At 45.0% G+C, this 23,364-nt stretch overlaps 1 protein-coding gene across 1 annotated transcript; it reads left to right on the top strand.

Annotated features, from left to right (window-relative positions):
- The first annotated feature begins 1,397 nt into the window (after positions 1-1,397).
- MTNR1A (melatonin receptor 1A) lies at positions 1,398-22,909 on the top strand. Its single transcript, XM_032149063.1, has 2 exons — positions 1,398-1,780; positions 22,007-22,909. Exons 1-2 carry the CDS (start codon positions 1,591-1,593, stop codon positions 22,873-22,875), a joined length of 1,059 nt encoding a protein of 352 aa, XP_032004954.1. The 5' UTR covers positions 1,398-1,590; the 3' UTR covers positions 22,876-22,909.
- Positions 22,910-23,364: the final 455 nt, after the last annotated feature.

The raw sequence follows: 23,364 nt of genomic DNA, 5'->3' as shown, positions 1-23,364 counted from the left end.
GTATTTTTAGTAGAGATGAGGTTTCACCATGTTGGCCAGGCCAGCCTCAAACTCCTGACCTCAGGTGATCTGCCTGCCTCAGCCTCCCAAAGTGTTGGGATTACAGCTATGAGCCACTGCGTCTGGCTTTTTTTTTTTTTTCTTTTTGACAAGATTTTGCTCTGTCACCAGGTTGGAGTGTACTGGTGCATCATATAGCTCACCGAGCCTCAAACTTCTGAGCTAAAGAGATGCTCCCACTTTGGCTTCCCAAAGTGCTAGGATTACAGGCATGAGCAGCCGTGCCTGGCATACTTATTGTAATTTTTTTTTTTTTTTTGAGACAGAGTCTTGCTCTGTTGGCCAGGCTGGAGTGTAGTGGCACGATCTCGGCCCACTGCAATTTCCGCCTCCTGGGCTCAAGCAATTCTCCTGCCTCAGCCTCCCAGGTAGCTGGGATTACAGGCGCCCGCCACCTCGCCCGGCTAATTTTTGTATTTTTAGTAGAGACGGGGTTTCACCATGTTGGCCAGGCTGGTCTTGAACTGCTGACCTCAGGTAATCCGCCCACCTTGGCCTCCCAAAGTGCTGGGATTACAGGCGTGAGCCACCGCGCCCGGCCACTTATTGTAATTTGTAATGAACATTTTGATACTGGTAGGTCATACTTCTCTCCTGTTCATCTTATTCAAATCCTTTTCCTACACTTTCTTTTTACTCTTTCAAAGAAACTTTAGGTTATTTGATATTTTTCTTGGGCCGGCATGAAGTATATGAGGAAAACGAGAATTTCAGGCTTTGAATCTAGGAACACTCTACGTCTCTCCGTTTATTTAAATTTCCTTTCATGGTTTTCATGAAGTTTTTTCCCTACTGCACACAACGGGTTAGGCCATTTCCCGGCACTTTGACATTGCTGTCGTGTATCCGATTCTTCTAAGTGTGCTTTCTTCCTCATCTTTACTGATACTTACAAAAGTACATACACATTTTTATCATCTGCAAATATTGATTTTTACTTTTTTCTTTGAAAATGTCATTTCATTATCGCAAACATCTAGCACAATCTTAAGCGGTGCTATACACAACGGAAGAGAGTCCTTGTTTTTTTCACATTTTACTAATTATGAGGCTAACAGGTGAGATAGTATTTTATTCCCATTTTGCAGATAAGGAAGATAAGGGAGGTGGGGCACACAGCCGGGGAACTGGCCCCAATCCCATTTCGCATTTGAGCCCAGGCAGCCTGGCCCTGCTGGGTGAAAAGTCCCATCCCAGAGAAGAAACCCAGTGAACGGCCTCGCCGTGCGCCCACGAGGAGAGGCCTCTGGGACACCGCCCCCAGGGCGCGGCGGCTGGGCCCGGCTTCCCGCACCGGGGCGCTGTCGGCCCGTGGTGCGGGGTTCGAGGTGTGGGCGGGGAGTCCAAGTGGGCTCGCGGCGGACACCAGGTGTCACCTGTCTGGCGCGGCGTGGGCGTCCGGGGGCGCGGCGTGGAGGAGCCCGCGGGATGGGGCGTGGGCGCGGGGAGCGCCGGGCGGAGCCTTAACAAGTGGCCGGGCGGGCGGACGAGGCGGGCGATGGCCCCGCGGCCGGGACGCGCACAGGGACCATGCACGGCAACGGCAGCGCGCTGCCCAACACCTCGCAGCCCGTGCCCGGCGGGGACGGCGCGCGGCCGCAGCCCTCGTGGCTGGCGTCCGCCCTGGCCTGCGTCCTCATCTTCACCATCGTGGTGGACATCCTGGGCAACCTCCTGGTCATCCTGTCGGTGTATCGGAACAAGAAGCTCCGGAACGCAGGTAGGGCCCGCGCCGCCTCCCCTGGGCCAGCGCTCCGGACGCAGCGCCTCTCCGCGGGCAGCCAGCCTTCCCCAAGCACTTGGTTCTTCTTCCCAAACACTGCGGACTTGGAGTTATTTTTCTTATTAGAGAGGACCCCTCTCCAGCCTGCCCATTGAAAGTGCCTTTTCATAAGACACGGAGTCACAGCCCCTAAGAGGTGGGACACTCCACCAGAGTCGGGTTCTGTTTCCTATGGGGACACCCCCGTCTGGTTGTCCTGTCTGAGGTTTATTAGATTGAGAGGCATCAGGTCCAGGCTGCAGAAAGTTCCTCAAGCAGCCTCTGCAAAGAACTGATCAATTGCTCGGTCTTACATGTGATTTAGTTTTCCTAACATTGTTAAAATATGGAAACATAGAAGCTGGCAAAATGATGGAGCAGCCGCCGTGGTTTTGTCTTTCGGAGTAGTCTGCAGTTACCAGCCTACAGTGGAAAAAGAGGCTCCTAAACGTGCTGTGTCCGGCAGGCCGCAGCTCCTCCAAGTAAACAAGTTGACACTTTAAAAACGGAAGTTGTTGTGTTAGAGTGGGCAGGTAGCCAGGCGTGAGCAGGAAAGAGTACACTTACGTATAATATGCAACTACAGATAATTTTGTGCTTGAGTTAAACTTGCTTTTTCCTCCGAGCAATGCACTGAACTGGTTTGTTGTGGCGGGAACCTGTGGACAGTGTGTTCTTAGGATACTGGATGTTCAGAGCTCTAAGTGATGATTAGATGCTTGGTTCTCTGAAGAAACTAGTTTTTTATTTGGAGGCACTTTTGGGAGAAGGGGTGGGGAAGGAAACGTGCACTTACATGTCTGCCAAGATCAATATTTTCGTTTTAACCAGGTGGTTAAGAAAAGCTCTAATTTTGCTTAGCTCCTTTTGGGGAGGCTCACCCCTGTCCTGCCTCCCCCACCCGCCCCCAGTAATGCTTTTACAGTTTGTAGTTTGAGAATTAGTTAAGCACCTAGTAATATGAATTGAGTTTGAGTCAGTAAATTGAATAAACTCACTTCGTAGGTGATTGATAGAAACTGGAGGAATTCTGCCTTCGAGAAGAGGCTCTTTCCTTCCTAGCAATAAAAACGGCTTTCTCTGGACCAAACAGGTTGTGAGCACGGGGTTAACTGAATCCCAGCGCAGCCTTGTGGTGTGGTGCCATTGTTAACTCACCTTACAGAGGAGAAACCGGGGCTGCAGATTGTTCACAGGGACTGTAAGTGTGGGCAGGGCTGAATGCCCAGAGGTGGCCTCCAGAGCTCGCCCTGCTTCCTGGCTGTCAACACCTGCAGCATTTGGGAAGTTTGAATCCTGCAGAACCTTTAAAAAGTGTTCGCGGCTGGGCGCGGTGGCTCACGCCTGTAATCCCAGCACTTTGGGAGGCCGAGGCGGGTGAATCGCCTGAGGTCAGGAGTTCGAGACCAGCTGGCCAACATGGTGAAACCCTGTCTCTACTAAAAATACAAAAAATTAGCTGGATGTGGTGGCCCACGGCTGTAATCCCAACTACTTGGAAGCTTGAGGCAGGAGAATCGCTGGAACCCGGGAGGCAGAAGTTGCAGTGAGCAGAGATTGTGCCATTGCACTCCAGCCTGGGCAATAAGAGTGAAACTCCATCTCAAAAAATAAAATAAAATAAAAAGTGAAAAATATTCACGCCTGAACAATTTTACTTCTTGTGTTTTCTGAAGAAGAACTTAAGAACTCCTTACGCACACTTTGTATTTTATTTGCTAATGCATGCTCTTAAGAGGATATTCCTGTAGCTGCCTGGGAGACCCTTAGTGAGCTTTAATCCGCACAGCTTTAGAAGTTTCATATTTTTATAATAGGGATTTTTTGTTTATATGTGCAGTTCAAGCCATTTGAGGATTTCTGGAATGGATAGTAATTTGAAACAGTGATAAGGATAGCTGATTCAAATATAAGTTTTGGTATGCTTATTAAAAGTTTTGATGATTTTCAGACCTCTCATTTCAGCTAAATTAATTTTGTTGGCTTTAAGGATGAAATGTTGGGAAGAAGAGAATGGGAGAAATGAGAATGTGAAGGCATCTAACCTTTGAACCATCACTTTCCTTTGGAAAGCTGATATAATTGCAGTGATTTATGCCACCTTCCTCCCCTCAAGGGACTGTATTGACATTTGACTTCCCAGGGAATAAATTAAAAATGGCTAACAACCTGCATGGCGGGGACACTGGACAGCCACAGCCCACACAGGCTGCAAACAACCACTGGCATCTGTGGTGCCAACAGAATATTCGCTCTACTCTTGTCCACAATTTGATAATAGAAGTGATGCTACCATATCTTCTGAGTAAATTTGGTAGCATAACGGACGATTCCTGCCATGGAATGCTAGGATTAGATCCTTGCTGTGCACCTTCTGGTTTCAGAAATCAGTGAAGCTAAATACCAAACTTCATTTTCCACAGTTGTCGAATTACAGATAATACCTAACCTTTTAGCCTCATAAGAGTGTTGCAATGACTGTAGTGAAATGGTGCACATGAGAATACTTTGAAAAGGATAAAACAAGTAATACTGTGTTGGCTTGTTTGTTTTCTGGGTACACCTAACAAGGGTGTGCTCTGTTTGTTGGAAATCATTGCGCTATAGACCTATGATTCGTGCACTTTTCTATATGTACATTATACTTAAATAAAACTTATTTTACCAAATATCAGGCAAGAGTACAATACTATCTTGCCTATTCAAAATTCAATTATCTGGCTAACTGAGGTAGAATACAGCCAATAAATGGAAATTAGCAAAAATGACAGGCTTTCACCTACAGTGGATTTGTTCTAACTTAGAGTGCCACAAAACTGTGATGCTGGTGTCTAGGTCCCTGTAGATTATGAGCGAGAAATTAGGAGGAAGATTGACACATTTAAAGAAATAGTATATAATAGCAAGCAGCATGGGTTGAAATAGACTCATTAAATGCAGATCTGAGAAACAGAGCAAGTGTGCTTACATTGTAAAGATGTAAATAACCCTGCTCACCATTCAGTGCTCCTGAAAGCAGCACAGTGTAGTAACATATTTATTATCATCACCGGATTCATCAACGAGAGGTGTCATCATGAGTGGTGTGTTCTACTTAAGAAGACAGGGATATAATACATTTTAGCAAGATACCTGTCAAAAGCAGTTTATTATTATTATTATTTAATCTGTGTGCACAGTAGGGTAAACTTGTCAGTATATGTTTTAAAAAATCGTTTCCCAGAATGGCTCTATGGCTGGATGGCTGACACTGTGCTAAGCCTCTCTTGCACTTGTTTCTTTCAGGTCTCTATAGAATGTTATATTTATCCATTCTGCATTACCACTCAGAGAGGATGCATAGAGTATGGAGCGAATGTGGACTTTGGGCCTCAGAGATCTGGTTCAAATCTTGGATGTACCACGGCTGTTTTAAGATGCCACTTATCTTACAGGGATACTAGAAGGATAAACTTAGATTCTGCCCATCATTCCACCTACCTACCCATCCATCCACCTATACATCCAACCACCCATTCATCCATCCACCCACCCAATGTCCATCCATCCATCCATCTATCCATCCATCCACCTACCCACCCACCTACCTATCATTTTGAGGTACAAATAATAGTATTATGATGTTAATATTAGTATGCATCTGGTGATTAGTTCTTTTTAGATTGTTTTTATTTTTTAAGTGTATGTTTTTTAAAAAAAACAAGTAGACAATATGAACTGGAAAACAGTGAAATCAGCCAGAAATGGAAGGTTTAGAATCGAATTCCCATTTGTGACATTATGCAAAATACACAAAATCTCCATTGTCTGAGTTTTCCCTTTTGTAACAACCATTATCTCTCTGGAGCAAGAAGGCCTGAGATGTAAAGACTGATTATTTCAATATTCAGCTCTTCTCTAATTTTAAGTGAATCAGCTCTGGAAGCTACAGTAGCTTCCTTGGGCAAGCATGCTACCATTCAAAAACCTACGACCTAACTTGTACTGTACAGACTTGGAAAATGATTTCAAGCTAACCCCACTTCATGTGATCTCCAAGCCGAGAGGTTTCTTGTTGGCGCTGCTGTAGTTTCCCTCCTGTTGCTTTCCACAATATTTGAAATTACTGATTCAGGGCAATTTTTTACTCTAGAGACATTTTATTGATTTTTCTCCCTTGTATTCTTAGCTGTTGTTCAGATTTCTATGACTTTCTATCCTGGTTTCTATAGTACATTGTTATGGAACCCCAAGTTTTTACAAATATGTCAAAGTAATTCCCAGAATCCCCTGTAAATCTTATGACAGTAGTTTCAGACTCTCAAATACATGATTGAATTTGGGTCTGAACTTTGGTTCCTCCAGCTATTCATTTCATAAGAAAGTATTCCTGGCAGGAATTTTCAGTGTTGAATTAATCACAGATAAGATAGAGCTTTTGCTTGCTTTCAGCATCATTTTTCTCTTGGCAATTTTGGGAGCTAACCTAGGATAAAATAGTCCTAGATTAAACCTTCTTCTATGAGTATTTACTGCCATTTGATGGTTCTGTTTTAAAAACATCTACACTGAAAAGTATCATGCCTTGGAAGTCACTTTAAATCTCCACAGAGTCTTTGGAGCTCATTCTGCCCCTTCTTCCTTAGCACCTTTTAAAAATAATCACCAGAATAACTGGCGTGAATGGTAAGATCTTTACAAGGTGCCTTGAGCTTTCCCTTTCTTTCTAAGTATTTGTAAGTTGCCTCGCTGACAGAAATACCCTTTCTTCTAAAAAGGAAACTCACATACTCCTTTAGCGTTTTCTAGCACCAAAGAGGCAATTAGTGGATTGTTGTTAAAGAATCGTTTATGCATGCACAGAACTCTGCACGCTATCATTGGTGCCATCTCTGCCTCTTCATGAAGACGATCAGCAGCCTCACTTCTGCCCCTCTCAAATAATCAAGGTGACCAGAAACCTGAGAGCTGTATGTGATATCTCTGTGATTTTTAGTGCAATTAAATAATGCTGCAGATAAGAAATGAACTGCTGGATTCTCTGGATGAAGGTCTTTCTACAGAGCTGTACACCTTCGGCAATCCCATTGAAGGAATCAGTCTCAGAAGAAGAGACAAGAAAGAAAATGCATTTGCATGGTGCTGAATGTTATTCAGGTTAATGGAGGTGAATTTGAGTTGTTAAGCGTACAGTTTAAAAGCGTGCTCACTTGCTTTGATACTGAGTAGTTTTGGTGCTTATTGAATTGAACATTTATCTGGATAAATACTTACTGCATTCCTACAGTATAAGGCAGAATGTAAATGGTTGGTAAATTTTTGAGGGTTTGTCAAAATTCAAGGTCCTGTGCTAAGCTTGGGTCAAACGTGCCTCCTACTTTCAAAGAGATTGCTTTCTATCAGGGCACTTTAGAAATGTGTGTTCTTTTTATTTTCAAACAAAGATAAGACGTGGAGTATAAAGGTATGAAAATAGGAGCATATTTACATAGCAGAAAACTTTTTCAAGAGAAACGTGAAAGTTGGTTGGTAGATGGTAGCTGGAGCTTAAAGCAATCAGGAGAATTTTCTAGAGTTGTTATCTTAGGAGAAGAGAACAATGTAATAACTGGGAGATGTGAAAACTAGTTCATATGTGAAATAGCAGCAGATTGAGACAGAATTAGAGAATTTCAAAGAAACTGATCAGTGATGGAGACATGGCATAACTATTAGTGAAGAACACACTGGTTCAGGTCTTTTGAAGAAACACCTGCTGGAGAACTAGCCTGCTAACTCACGTTTATACTTGTTTTCTCACATAGTTATTAAGTGGTGGATTATAAAAATGTGTAATTAGTAATTAGTATTTCCTCTTTGATGATTTTCTGAACATGTTTAGGAATATAAAACTCTTATGATCTTGGAAGGGATAATGTGCTTTCATCCTTCCTGCATTCATTCCCTCCTTCTTTATTTATTTTTTTATTTTATTTTATTTATTTATTTTTTGAGACAGAGTCTCGCTCTGTCACCTAGGCTGGAGTGCAGTGGCGCGATCTCGGCTCACTGCAAGCTCCGCCTCCCGAGTTCACGCCATTCTCCTGCCTCAGCCTCTCCGAGTAGCTGGGACTACAGGCGCCCACCACCACGCCCGGCTAATTTTTTGTATTTTTAGTAGAGATGGGGTTTCACCGTGGTCTCGATCTCCTGACCTCGTGATCCGCCAGCCTCGGCCTCCCAAAGTGCTGGGATTACAAGCGTGAACCACCACGCCCGGCCCCTCCTTCTTTATTTAAATACTTGCTGGATGCCTCTATGTCCATCTATAGGAGCTTAGGACACGATTTTGTCTCAAGAGAAAATTCTGGTTCACTTGTTTTTATTTTAAGATGTGGTTTAAATTGCAATTTTTACTTTTAAAATTTTTTTGCCAGTTAGTTTTCATTCTATTTTTTCCTTTTATTATTTACTTATCTTTTTAGCTCCTTTCATTGTTCCCTCTGAATTTGGAATACTTCCAACTGTTCTCATTTGTGCATATGTCTGTGTAGGTATCATATAGTCTTTTACCATGTACTTTTTTTTAAAAGATTGTTTTACATATATTATATATATATATATCTTTATAGACTAAGCATTCCTTATCTATGGAAGATTAGTGCTATTAAAGGTCATTTTTTTGTGATATGTCCCTCTGAAGCACATGGCCTCTGGAGCCAGATGCCTGGAGTAAAACTCTGGCTCTGCCATCCCATGCGTGTGACGTAGGGCAAGTGACCTAATTTGCTCAGTTTCCTCACTTGTTAATTTGGGACAGTACTAATATCGTGAGGACTAAATGGCTTGCTGTATACTTGAAGTGCATTATGAATTAAATATAACATTCCCAGCGGCAGAATAAATTCCTTTTGTTAGTTGGTATTCTTGGTGTAGAGTTCTGATGTGTAAACATATTTTTATTTTTAAGGCAGAATGCAATATTTCACACTTACAGGTCTTTAAATACTCTGTGAGTACATAAAAATAGAGTCAAAATTTTAACTTTTGAAAAATTACTTTTATGAGAATATTATTTTATACTTTTGTAGCGTTAACTTATTTTCCTCTGGTTGATTTAACTTTCACATATAAATAAGGTTCTATTATGATTATACCATTTTTAATAAAACTCTCTTTTGGATTTAGCAATTTAGAGTTATTATTTAGTGCAGTTAATCTGTTTATTCAAGATGGGGTTTTCACTGAGTCCTTCAAGGTTCGAAAAGTGCCTAAGGGAAAAAAGACTCCTACCTAAAGAGAGTTCATATAGTTTTTTTTTGATTGCCTGTTAACGTCGCTGAAGTATTCTGATTTTGTTTTTGTTAAAGTTTCATCCTAAATTCTCTAAGACGAATAAAGGTACAGTATCAGTAATTCATCTTCCGTTTAAGGGTGAAAGGCTGAACCAGTCAGGCTATACTGTGGATGTTTTACAAGTTACAAATGCCTCACTAAACCACCCTTCTCAGAAGACAGTAACTGGGCATAGAAAATGAGCAGGATTATTTGCAGGATGCTACACCTTTAACACTGACTGAAATCCAGATGGGAACAAGCAGGAATGTGTATGATTTCTTAAAGCCACCTCAGGTGCCCTTGGTCTCTCGTACTATATATACAGTGTATATGCAATACAGTGTGCGATGTAAAGTGTACAGTGTACAATATCATGTATAATAGAAAGCAGTACCAAGGTCTGCTGATTCGCTCTACAGCAGCAGTCAACAGTCAAGTTAGAGACCAGGTGGGGGACTGGAGACAGAGTGGGATAGAGAGAGAGGGATGAGCCAGGAGGACACGTGGAGTCCAGGAGGCAACGGAGCCCTGAGGTGGATGGAACCGGGGTTCAAACAACAGCGAGTACTGTGAACCAGGTGTGGGAGGATGGTGTGTCCCAGGAACAGGGTCTGATGGGTACAGTATGTCCCAGGAACAGGGTGTGAGGAGGACAGTGTGTCCCATGAACAGGGTATGGGGTGGACAGCGTGTCCCGTGAACAGGGTGTGAGGACAGTGTGTCCCAGGAACAGGGTGTGGTGTGGACAGTGTGTCCCATGAACAGGGTATCATGTGGACAGCGTGTCCCGTGAACAGGGTGTGAGGACAGTGTGTCCCATGAACAGGGTATGAGGTGGATGGCATGTCCCATGAACACTGTGTGAGGTGGATGATGTGTCCCTTGAACAGGGTGTGAGGTGGACGGTGTGTCCCATGAACAGGGTGTGGTGTGGACAGTGTGTCCCTTGAACAGGGTGTGAGGCAGATGGTGTATCCCATGAACAGGGTGTGAGGTGGATGGTGTGTCCCATGAACAGGGTGTGAGGGGGACAGTGTGTCCCATGAACACTGTGTGAGGCGGATGACGTGTCTCATGAAGGGGGTTTGAGGAGGACGGTGTGTCCTTTGAACAGCGTGTGAGGTGTATGACGTGTCCCATGAACAGGGTGTGATGTGGACGGCATGTCACATGAACAGGGAGCGAGGTGGATGGTGTGTTGTATGAACAGGGTGCAGGGTGAGCATTGTGTCTCATGAATAGGGTGTGATGTGGACGACATGTGCCATGAATGGGGTGTGATGTGGATGGCATGTCACATGAAAAGGGTATTATAGTTTGGAGAGTTTAAGGAGTTAAAGGCTGGGAGAAGGAGTCACCAAGAACGTCACTGAATACTGCGGGGCTCTTTAAGCCTGGGTATTGCGGGGTGGTGAGTTGTCACGTGTACTGTGGAGAGCCGTGTGTGGAAGGTGGAGAGGAGCAGTGAGGCTGATGGCAGGAGGGGTGGGGGGTGAGAGGAGGCTCATCGGCTATGGAGAGACCCCTGTTCCATTGCAGGGACCAGGGAGGGTCCTCCCTAGCCAGGACTGTGTGCCAGGGAGGAACCTTCCATGAAGCAAGACGTGTGGTTTCCATCACAGGGGAACAGAAATAAGACATGAGTGAATAATTCTGCAAAGAAAGATGGGCCACACGCCCTCAAATCCTCGCCACGGCCCTAATTCCATATTAAGAGACTGAGGCTGTGGGAAGCTGTGACTTACCTGAGGTCACATTAGCAAGTGGCATGGCCAGGATCTGAATCTGGCTTTTGTTTCTACACTCAGGGTGCACACTGCCTCTAGTAATCTGAAAAGACACGTTTCTAAGGTATAGTCTCTTTACATTGAAGAACCTAAAACATTGACTGTGTGCTTCGATGCCTGGAAGTAAAGCCCTTCCCTTTCCCTTGTACTGCCAGAGAATATTCCCTACACACCTGCAGTAGCTCAGCTTTCCCTTGTCGTACAGGTAACATGTATGCACGTGGAATTTTAAAAAATACAAGCCAAGTTTGTAAATAGTTCTTTATTACTGGTCTTTGTGATGCTTAAGCTCAGGCACACTCAGTTCCTTTTAGTCTTCATGAACAGTACTGTTCAGGGGGCCTCTAATCTTGCATTTCCACATGGTTAAAGTCCAGGCTGAAACGAAAGAAGGAGTGAATATTGACCTGACGGGAAAACCAGCATCTTAGTGGATACAAGCAGAACAGCAAGTAATTTCTGCTTTTCTGAGGGAGCAGTTCAGAGGCCAAAGGGTGCGTTAATTCAATCAGCAAATTATTTCCGAGCCCCTATTATGTGCCAGGCTCTATGCTCACCGCGAGAATGTGAAGGTTCATGTCCACAGTGAGGACCTGAGTCTCAGAGGGAGACAGACTGCTGTGCGAATGTGTGTTTTCATGTTGCCTTGATATTGGAAGCAGATGCACATGTAGTGAGGATGGAAGCATGGAAGAGCAGTGCTGGGAGGCAGCTACAGTCTGTAACTCCTACCCAGTATGGTTGGTTCATGTCTGTAAGACACCATAGTAAGTAGCTCCTTTTTCGATCTAGAAGCCAGTGACCTCTTTAGGAAACCACTCAACCTCATCATAGAGCTGAAGGTCTATTTTAGGTTTGCTAGAAACAGAACCTGAGACAGAGGCTTGGTACTCGTGCTTTGCTGAGGGAGCACTCTCAGGGGAGCTTGTAAGAAAGAGAGGAGAGTAGATCAGGGCAGGGGAAGGGTCAGGGAAGGATGGGGTCTCAGGGAAAGCCAAGACTTGGCCTCATCCGTAAGTTGGGGCCTCTGGGCATAAATCCAGCAGAGTTGCCATTACTTGAGGCAAAGGGACTGGTCGTTTGTACCCTATTCAGCGGCTCTTTGATCAGTGAAGGCAGTCTCTGGGGAAGGAGGCAGTCCTTGCCAAATGAAGGCGCCCAGCACTCACAGACACTTTGGGGAGAAACAGGCCAGCAGCATCTACGACAACACCCGTGAAAGACAGGATGAGCAGAAGCCGCCAGGAGCCCAGGCTTGCTGTGGTGATGGGCCCTGCTAACCCCCACGCAGAAGGAAATAAAGTCTCTGCAGGGTTAATCATTGCACAGATTTGGAGATTATCAAATGAGGAAAAAGATAGCTAGAGCTGTAGAAACAGAAGTTTTTCAGAAATACATATTTTCATTGTCCATGAAAACTTCAGACACAGGGTCCAAACTTTGCACAGCATCAGATAGGTTGATAGATTTCTGTGTAATTCACAAAAAAGCAAAGTGATTCAGAAGTATTCATTCAAATGCAAATCAGCCTGAGGATTGCAGTATGGGATTTCTAACAAAGAGCAGAAATGACTGATAAAAGGTAAGAGTCTGGCCCAGGATAGGAAGTTCCTGTAGATTTACTTAGCTAAGACTTTCACTAGTTAATAATGGCATATCTAGCATTAAAAAAATTACACAAATGGCTGCTGCAGGCCAGGCATGGTGGCTCACGCCTGCAATCCCAGTACTTTGGGAGGACGAGGTGGGTGGATCATGAGGTCAAGAGATCAAGACTATCCTCGCCAATATGGGGAAATCTCATCTCAACTAAAAATACAAAAATTAGCTGGGCGTGGTGGCATGCACCTGTAGTCCCAGCTACTCAGGAGGCTGAGGCAGGAGAATTGCTTGAACCCAGTGGGGGTGGGGGACGGTGGAGGTTGCAGTGAGCCAAGATCACACCACTGCATTGCAGCCTGGCGACAGAGCCAGACTCCATCTCAAGAAGAAAAAATGAAAAAAACAGCTGCTGCTTCATTTCCACCTTCCAAATCTTATACAAAATTCTTTTGTGGATGAGGCTATCCTATAATTATGCAGAAAACAGAATTCTGGGGAGCATAGTTCCAATTTAGCTAAGTTGACACAATACTAATTCAATACAGTCCACCCCTTGGCAACTTGGGTTCTATCTACATCTTTTAACCATATTTAACTTCAAAATAAAGGAAACATCAAAATTATGCTTCCGTCTAACAAAGCAACTATCCCTTGTAAAATTGAAAATACATTAACCCTCTTTGTAAAAGAAAGTACAGTCTCTTTATCCAACTTTACCTGATTTTTGTTATTCTAGTTGAGTCACATTCCCCATTTGATATCCTATAACTTAAATTCTGAGACACAAGGTTCACTGATACATCTTATATAAGATGGTAGGGGAATAGCAGAGGGAAAGAGACACAAAGTTCTTACTATATTCACAAATTGTTCATGGTAAAGCAAGCAGGAAATACTCATAATTATTTTAGCCCTCATGTCTGCAGTTGGCCAGGTGGCTGTAGTGGGTATTTGGAACTACCATTCCCTCCCCGCTCCCTCTGCCCTCTGGCTCTTCGTATGTTCTGGTGGCTTAAGCCTTCATTCCTAACACTCTGGGACACTGGCATTCCTGCCTATATTGGGTTATTTTGGTTTCCCATTGGCTTCAATCCTAGGGCATGGGAGTACTGAGACACTCTAGGGATTCTGGCGTGCCAGACCTATACTTCCTTGCTCCTATTGTGTAACAATAACCCAGTTTCCCCTTGATAATCAGGACTAAACACGTTAAGCACAGTAACCCCCCTCTTTATCTATTGATTCACTAGAATGAGGAGCCCCAAATAGCAGGTGGCACTCTCAACCTCCAGTTTTTTGGTTTTCTTTTTTTTGTGACAGGATCTTGCTCTGTCGCTTGAGCTGGAGTTCAGTGGTACCATCGTGGCTCCCTGCAGCCTTGAACTCTTAGGCTCAAGTGATTCTCCCACCTTAGCCTCCCGAGTAACTGGGAATACAGACATGCACCTGCACGCCTGGCTAATTTATTTTTTGTAGAGATGGAGTTTCACCATGTTGCTCAGGCAGGTCTTGAACCCCTGGGCTCAAGTGATCCACTCACTCAGCCTCCCAAAGTGCCAGGATCTGTGCCTAGCCTCAATTTCCAGTTTAATGAAACCAATGGGGTGTCTCCTGGTGGAAGCACTGCTCCCTTGGGAACTAAAATTTTAGACCAACAGAACCTAAAGCTTCAGAGAAAGGAAGCAAACATTTTGCTAGGGTATCACCAACGTAATTTGGGAGGATGAGCTGCCATTTTCACCCTTGATTTTCCGATCCATGAATCCTGGCCATGGGATGAGCAACATTCTGTGTTAATCACTGATTTAGAGCAGGTGCCACATGATAGGGACCTGTACCCTAGGCTCACCCACCTGGTGCTGAAACTGAACTTTCAAAAGCCATTCCACCAATCTGTCAGGTCAGCTGTTTTGAGATGGGAAACCTGGTAAGGGCAGTGAATTCCCAGGACATGGCCCCATTGCTATGCTTCATTTGCTGTCAGAGAAATTCCTTAGTCAAAAGCAGCACCATGAGGAATACCTTCATGGTGGAGAAGGCATCCTGTACGTCCGTGGAGGTTAGGTTGCTGGAAGATTTAAGGGCCTGAAAAGGTAGAAAAGGCAAATCCATATTCAGAGTATGCCTCTGTTCCAGCCAGAACAAACCACTGCTCCCTTTGATGATGGAAGTGGTATGTAATCCACCTACCAGCAGCGTCTGGTTGATTTTCCCAGGGAATGGTGCTCTGCTGGTGTTATCTCCACTCTTGGCAGGCTGGGTATTCTGCAGTGCAGCAGTGGCTGCATCCAGATTACTTTCCATGAGGAATAATCTGTTGCTGAGCTCACGAATAACTTCTATCCTTGCTGCCATGACAACTTTGTGAGCCCATCGGTCAAGGACTGGTGGCCAAAGACAGATTAATTGATATACACAGGTTGCATCATCAAGACACAAATGTCTTCACACTGAGTGTCCATTCTGAGAGGTCTGTGTGCTACGTCTTCTCCAGAGCCCCATAACTGGTTTTCTAATTATGTTTCTTCCAAATCCTTGCCCGTCTAGCTCAGTGGTCCCTAACCTTTTTGGCACCAGGAAGACAAATTTCATGGAAGACAATTTTTCCACAGGACAGGGTGGGGGAATGGTTTTGGGATGAAACCTTCCCACCTCAAATCATCAGGCATTAGTTAGATTCTCATAAGGAGTGTGCAATCTAGATCCCTCACATGGAGTTCATGATAGGGTTCGCACTCCTATGAGAGTGTAATACCGCCACTGAGCTGACAGGAGGGGGAGCTTAGGTGGTAATGCTTGCTCACATGCTGCTCACCTCCTGCTGTGCAGCCTGGTTCCTAACAGGTCACGGACCCGGTCTGTGGCTAATGGTCAGCTAGATCAGTGGCTAATGGTCAGCTAGACCAGGCGTCTCCAACCTGATCGAGCTGACCATTAGCCACTGCCCATTAATCTAGCCGACCATTAGCCACTGTCCCCATTCAGGTTGGGGACCCCTGATCTAGCTGACCATTAGCCACTGCCCATTAATCAGTGCAGATCTGAACCTGTGGCCCTCTCTCCTTCCAGGAAAAATGAACAAGCAGTTTGAAGCATTGCTCAAAGTTCTGCTTCCTGGGAGGGTCTTCCTCCATCCTTGTTTTTCAGGGCTGTACTGGATTGGGTCTGTAGTGCTGCAACCATCCAATTTCAGGTAGTGTCAGTAGGTCATGAAAAGCCATATGGAAACCAGGCAAGAAGGTTTTTTTCTTTGTTATTCAGCTGGTCAGGGGCACGTCCTCATGAGGCCATAGGAGCATGCTGAGGGAATGGAGGCAGGGTGGTGGGAATGTGGGCTGTGGCCGCTGAACCACTTGCTCATGCATCTTCCTTGTGCCTTCAGGGGCTGCTGGAGCCAGGTCTTGGGTGTACGGCTTCTGTTTGATGCTGTGATGGGCAACTTTATGATTTGGTAGGTCAGACAGCACCTGTCCTTAAGAGAGCTGTCAGATCACGTGTCACTTGGGGGTCCGTGTTCAAGCATTCAGACTCTACTAAGACCAAGTAGGAAGTAAAAAATGGCATCTGCAAAGGAGAGCACAGATTTGCTGCAAAGTGCTAAGGGTCTGTGTTATGAGTCATCTGAATGTGCCTGCTAAGGCCTCCCTACAGCTTTCCTATTAACATGCAGTGGTCCCTCCATATCCATGGGTTCCACATCCGGGGATTCAACCAATCATGGATTGAAAATACAGTATTTGAGGGATGTGGAACTCAAAGACATAGAGGGCCGACTTCACATGTTCACAGGTTCTGCAGGGCCAACTGTGGGACTTGAGCATTGATGCGGTTTGGCTGTGTCCCCACCCAAATCTCATTTTGAATTACCATGTGTTGTCAGGGACCTGGCGGGAGGTAATTGAATCAGGGGGGGGCAGTTCTTTCCTGTGCTGTTCTCGAGATAGTGAATAAGTCTCACAAGATCTGATAGTTCTATAAGGGGGAGTTTCCCTGCATAAGCTCTCTTTGCCTGCTGCCATCCAGGTAAGATGTGACTTGCTCCTCTTTGCCTTTCACCATGATTGTGAGGCATCCCCAGCCACATGGAACTGTAAGTCCATTAAGCCTCTTTCTTTTGTAATTGCCCATTCTCGAGTATGTCTTTATCAGCGGCATGAGAATGGACTAATACACGCATCCATGAATTTGGGTGTCTATGGAGATCCTGGAGTCAGTCCTTGCTGATACCAAGGGACAACCCTATAAACAATTCAAGCACCATTGGTGTCTTAGTCTGTTCCTGCTGCTATAACAATATAGAATAGGAAGTTGTAAATAACTGAAATGTGTTTCTCACAGTCCTGGAGGCTGGGAAGCCCAAAATCAAGGCACTGGCAGATTTGGAGTCTGGTGAGGGCTGCTCTCTGCTTCCAGGATGGTGCCTTCTTGCTGTGCCTTCTGGAGCAGATGAATGCTGAGTCCTCACATGGTGGAGGGATGAACAACTCCCTGGCACCTCTTTTATAAAGGCACTAATCTCATCTGTAAGGGCTCCACCCTCATGATTTAATGACTTCCTAAAGGCCCCACCTCTCAATACTGTCACATTGGCGATTAAGTGTCAACACATAAATTTTGGGGGAGACACATTTAGACCATAGCCATTGGATCAGATGGATCAGGTGGCTGAGCAGCCTTCAGGGCCTTGTTCTGGGTTCCAGTCAACACTGACAGCTTTTTGAGTCACTCAGGAAATGGGTTGGTTTAGTACATCCAACCCATCGTATGGTTGGTATATTTTGTTTTTCATCTTGGTGGTTGGAGGGTGATGCAATGACATTGTTTTCACCTTGGAAGGTGAATACAGGTGGGTTTTTTTTGTTTGTTTTGTTTTGGTTTTTTTTGTTTTTTTTTTATGGAGTCTTGCTCTGTTGCCAGGCTGGAGTGCAGTGGCACGATCTCAGCTCACTGCAACCTCTGCCTCCTGGGTTCAAGCAATTCTCCTGCCTCAGCCTCCCTAGTAGCTGGGACTACAGGTGCACACCACCAGGCCCAGCTAATTTTTGTATTTTTAGTAGAGACAGGGTTTCACCATGTTGGCCAGGATGGTCTTGATCTCGTGACCTCGTGATCCCCTGCCTCGGCCTCCCAAAGTGCTGGGATTACAGGCGTGAGCCACTGCACCCGGCCCAGGTGGTCTTTTAAGGAATTCTTTTGCCCCTGCAGGCCGTGACTACCAGTGTCCCTTAACTACTGGAAATAGGGTTTCTAATACTTTAAATCTAGTCCTATTACAGAATCAACTGCAGGTAACCCAAAACCAATACAGAGAAACCCTCCTGAAGGTTCTCCTTGATCCACTTCCAGAACCAAATTCTGTATCAGTCTGGGTTCAATCAATCCAAGAAGCAAAATTGCTAGAGCAGTTGTGTGAGCTGATTAAATAGTGTATTTGAGGTTTTCGCTTCTGTGTCTGGTGCTGCTGTCTAAAGTCCACGGAGTTGAGAAGGAAAGCTGGATGTTAGGAGGGGACGCAGGGGAAGCTAGAACCTGGGAGGAGGGACTGGAGCTCTGGAGGAAGGTTGAAACTCAAGCCAGGAGGAGGCGAGCAGGAGCTGGAGAAGCTGTGAGCACACTGCCGCCACCCACCCCCTGCAGGGCAGCAGGTGAGACTCGGAGTGCCCAGCTTGCGGTGGCGTCTGGCACTTGACACAGACGTTCTGAGCGCAGAGAGCAAGCTACTGCTGCACTTCCACCTTCAAAATCTCACGCAGTTGCCTCTTGTGGGGAACACTAACCCGGAGCGGTCCAAGGAAGTCTTTTCAGCTTCGCGAAGTTGGCACAATATAAACCCACTGTGCATCGATTAACCCTCGGCCAGGTACTGTTCAAGGTGGAGGAAGAAGATGTCTAAGACAGGCAGTGTCCTCACCGAGGTGATAGCTGGGGCTGTGGGAGGTGGGGAGGAGTAGAGACATAATCACGATTAACAGAAAAGCAACGCCGCGTTGCTGTGTCATTCCCAGAAGGGACTCATGGGACTGGTTCTGAGGAAGGCACTCCCGGCAAGCTGGCATTTTAGTTGTCTGTTACCTTATTTTGTTCATATCTATGCCATATTTCACTTCCAATTTAAAGTTTTATTCCTGGGAACAAATATTGACTGTGCATTTTATAGTTGGTGCCTTTAATCACCGCGAGGCTGATCGCTGTTCGTCTTGTTGCCAGCATGCTGACTTCTAGGTGTTTCCTCCCCCATCTTCTCTTGAGAATGTTCTAGTTCTAATACGCTTCTTTAGAATTGTGCCTGGAGAGGCTGTAAGCCAGGACGTAGCCACAGGGCCCAGTTTCTGAGTCTCCTATCTGTAGGAGCACAGGAGCTTCCTCAGGGAAATAGCATTGAACAACACTCACCAGTTCACAGCATTGGTATAATCCTGACTCTTTCACTAAGTAGTCATACGACTTCATCCAATTTAACTCTATATTTTTGTTTTCTCGTATTTAAAAAGTGGGAATTACCCAGGGAGATCATTAACCGATCTTTCAATTTTAACGTCCTATGATTCTATGATTCTGCCACAGTAAGGATTGGAACTATGTTCAACAGAGAAGAAATTCTTACCCATGAACAGACATTATTTTACATTTCAGAATGCATTATTAAGCTTGTTGCATACAGTCCTGGATATCTGTAAAAACGGGTAGATTGTCCATATGTCTGGAGTTACATAGATTTGAGTATGGAATAGATGAACTTATAATGTGTATAATTATCATTAGATGACTTAATTTCTCTTATCTGGTGAAGTTCATTAAAGAAAAAAGGAAATTCGCTTTTTCCTTCTCCCCCAGACACCACACACCCCCCATGCACACATGAACACCAGTGCTAAAGCTTTATGTGCGTTACCTGACAGCCACACCTGTATGGGGTCTGTGGCTTAATTAATTTTTACCAAGCATTTGTAAAATGGGATTAATTCAAATAATTAAACTAATGATCTAATTAATGTAATTGCTTGAATTGTAATGCAACGTAATTACTATAAAATAAATGGAGCAGGGTATTCGAGCCATGAAAGAAATTTATGACATCACTTTTGATTTTATTTTTAAGCTCTTTTAAAAATAAATCCATATTAGGCCAGTTTGTCATCATGACACTCTGAGTAAAAATGTGCTGTTACAATGACAGTTTAATTTGGAACAGAATTTCACATATTATAGATACTTTTAAAGCATTAAACATTATTAAAATATGCCTCTTAGGAATTTAAATGTTTCAACACTAATTGCAAGTGATCTGTGGGAAAAATAAATTTGCCTTTGTAACTTTAATTTGGACAAATACAACCAATTTTTAAAGAATTTGCTTTTATGACAATTTACCTGAAATTCCTAAATAAATGGCACAGATTTTACCTTTCTTTCATCTTGACTGCTATGGGCTGTCTCATTTCAAATATTGGGAAGTGACAGTTTAATGAACTCATTAAGTGTTTGAGCAAAAGTCACTGTATTTATTGGGTGTGGTCTAGGACGCAAATATGAGGCAATGTACTCACGAGGGCCACTGTCTGGAGACGCAGGGAAGCCTGGCCTACAGGTCAATAGAATAGAAGGTGAAATCTTCTGTACCTCCACCTGGGATCTCTCCGTCCCTGTCTAGCGCACCCCTTTCCTCACTGCTTCTGGTTCTGTGCGTGCTCTGGTGCTGCTGCTTACTCTAGTGTAATTTTCTTTGTCTTTTTTTTTTTTTGAGACGGAGTTTTGCTCTTGTCCCCCAGGCTGGAGTGCAGTGGCGCAATCTCTGCTCACTGCAAACTCCGCCTCCTGGGTTCAAGCAATTCTCCTGGCTCAACCTCCCAAGTAGCTGGGCTTACAGGGACACGCCACCACGCCCAGCGAATTTTTGTATTTTTATTAGAGACGGGGTTTCACGGTGTTGGCCAGGCTGGTCCTGAACTCCTGACTTCAGGTGATCCACCCACCTTGGCCTCCCAAAGTGCTGAGATTACAGGTGTGAGCCACTGTGCCCCGCCACTCTAGTGTAATCTTTTTGGCTTTTCCTGTCTCTCAATTCCTGTTTCCCCCGCACCAAATATATGCATTTAATATGTAAACTGAATTGAATTTATTATAATTTAATCTGAGTAAAAAGCAGTATAAAGTGGTTTAAGATCCTTCAAAGGAGGAAGCTCTTACCACTAGGGGGGGCAAATGAGCAAAGGCTTCTGGCATTTCTGTTTGAGATAGACTTGGGAGAACGGGAAGGATTTAGAAAGTTGATGTGAGGAGCCATTCGAGGCAGAAGGAATAGTAAGAAACAAAGGCAGGGCCGGGCGCGGTGGCTCACGCCTGCCACCCCAGCACTTTGGGAGGCCGAGGCGGGTGGATGGCTGGAGCCTGGGAGTTCAAGAGCAGCCTGGACAAAGTGGCAAAACCCTGTCTCTACAAAAATAACAAAAACCACTTTATACTGCTTTTTACTCAGATTAAATTATAATAAGTTCCACCAGCACCTGTGGTCCCCGCTACTTGGGAGGCTGAGGTAGGAGGATTGCTTGAGTCCTGGAGGCGGAGGTTGCAGTGAGCCAAGATCGGACCATTGCACTCCAGACTGGGTGACAGAACAAGACTCTGTCTCAAAAAAATAAAAATAAAAAAGTGACTAGAGTTTTTTTTCTGCAATTAAATATGTTGTTATATTAATTGAGAAAATTAGCAGACTATTTAGGGTTTAAGTTTTGTAACGTAAGTTCTTTATAAAATCTAAGAGAATTTCTGCATTTTCCTTTGGTTCAAGGTGAGGGAGTCATAGAATAAGAACATTTCTATGGTGTAAGACACGGTGCATGGCACTCACCACAGATAGTCTCATCTCATGCTCACCACAGCCCTAAGAGGAAGATGCTCATTATCCCATCATCTAGGAGAGGAGGCAGACGCTTGGGGAGGTCAAGTAACTTGCCCCGGTTGGACAGTTAGTAAGGAGTGAAGCCATGTTCTCATCCAGACGGCTGGCGACAGAGCCCTCTTGCCCTTAACTCCCTCTCTATGGGATCAGCAAGAACAGAAGCTAGAGGCCCCTTGAGAGCTGCTGAAGGACTACAAAGGGAATGAAGACTTGAACTTAAGGAAGTTGTGGCTGGCTTGACGTCATATGCGATTTCTCAGGTGATGTACAAGGCTCCAGAACAACAGGTGCAGTGCAAGTATTCCGATCTGAGGACTTTTTAAGAGATGAGAAACTGAACGGTTTGAAAGACAGCAGTTTTGGACATGGAACAGGCCCTGTTCTGGGGAGGTGGGAGTGTGTGAACAGTGGATTTGATATGTCGGGAGCGGCACTGGGCTGGCTTCCTGTGAAACGGCCTCCACTTCATTTGCAGTGCAGCCGCCGCAGCTGTGACATCAGGTCATCAGAGCTGCAGAAGCAGCTCCTTCTTTAACAACTATAACAGAAAACCCACTGTGAACTTGTATTCACTGTATTTTCTAAACGATTCTCTTTCAGGAAACATCTTTGTGGTGAGCTTAGCGGTGGCAGACCTGGTGGTGGCCATTTATCCGTACCCTTTGGTGCTGATGTCGATATTTAACGATGGGTGGAACCTGGGCTATCTGCACTGCCAAATCAGTGGGTTCCTGATGGGCCTGAGCGTCATCGGCTCCATATTCAACATCACCGGCATTGCCATCAACCGCTACTGCTACATCTGCCACAGTCTCAAGTACGACAAGCTGTACAGCAGCAAGAACTCCATCTGCTACGTGCTCCTCATATGGCTCCTGACGCTGGCGGCCGTCCTGCCCAACCTCCGTGCAGGGACTCTCCAGTACGACCCGAGGATCTACTCGTGCACCTTCGCACAGTCCGTCAGCTCCGCCTACACCATCGCCGTGGTGGTTTTCCACTTCCTCATCCCCATGATCATAGTCATCTTCTGTTACCTGAGAATATGGATCCTGGTTCTCCAGGTCAGACAGAGGGTGAAACCTGACCGCAAACCCAAACTCAAACCACAGGACTTCAGGAATTTTGTCACCATGTTTGTGGTTTTTGTCCTTTTTGCCATTTGCTGGGCTCCTCTGAACTTCATTGGCCTGGCCGTGGCCTCTGACCCTGCCAGCATGGTGCCTAGGATCCCAGAGTGGCTGTTTGTGGCGAGTTACTACATGGCGTATTTCAACAGCTGCCTCAATGCCATCATATACGGGCTACTGAACCACAATTTCAGGAAGGAATACAGGAGAATTATAGTCTCGTTCTGCACAGCCAGGATGTTCTTTGTGGACAGCTCTAACCACGTGGCCGATAGGGTTAAATGCAAACCGTCTCCACTGATGACCGACAATAATGTAGTAAAGGTGGACTCCGTTTAAAAAAGCACCACGTTCCCGGTGAGATGCACACGCTGCGTAAGGCCTCGCTCTTGACGGATGTCTGGAAAAGCAGAGTGGTGGAGGAAACTTCCAACTTTTACCTGGCTGCTGCCATAGTTTCTGAGCTAATGTGCTGTCAGCGTTATAAACACCTCCAATTCTACTAGTCAAGAGAAGTACAGGATGTATGGAGAGTTACATGTTAACTGAGGAATGTGGTTCAGGGCTGGGGTGAGAGTAAGCTGCTGAATGCATTCAGGGGAAGGAGTGTGCAAACTTTTATTGTAAATGAGTGCCACAAAAGGGGTAACTGCATTCTTCTTCACTTTTTGAAGATTTCTAGCAGAAAAATGAATAGAGAATTTTATTTATAAATGAGCATATGGAACAATTTTTTTTTCTGTAAATGGAACGAACAATGAAAGTGGGGTGAGTGCCTCTTATTACAGAGGGAAAGGCTGAACATAAGTCAGTTAATGGCTCATCAAC

The sequence above is a fragment of the Hylobates moloch genome, unplaced genomic scaffold (assembly GCF_009828535.3).
Source record: "Hylobates moloch isolate HMO894 unplaced genomic scaffold, HMol_V3 SCAFFOLD_3, whole genome shotgun sequence".
Lineage (NCBI taxonomy): Eukaryota > Metazoa > Chordata > Mammalia > Primates > Hylobatidae > Hylobates > Hylobates moloch.
This window is presented reverse-complemented; position numbering and strand designations above follow the sequence as displayed.

Bases quoted from the DNA above. Each gene is read 5' to 3' on its own strand.
- MTNR1A (XM_032149063.1), top strand. From the start codon at position 1,591: ATGCACGGCAACGGCAGCGCGCTGCCCAACACCTCGCAGCCCGTGCCC. The intron at 1,781-22,006 runs GTAGGGCCCGCG...ATTCTCTTTCAG, and splicing joins CAAGAAGCTCCGGAACGCAG to GAAACATCTTTGTGGTGAGC.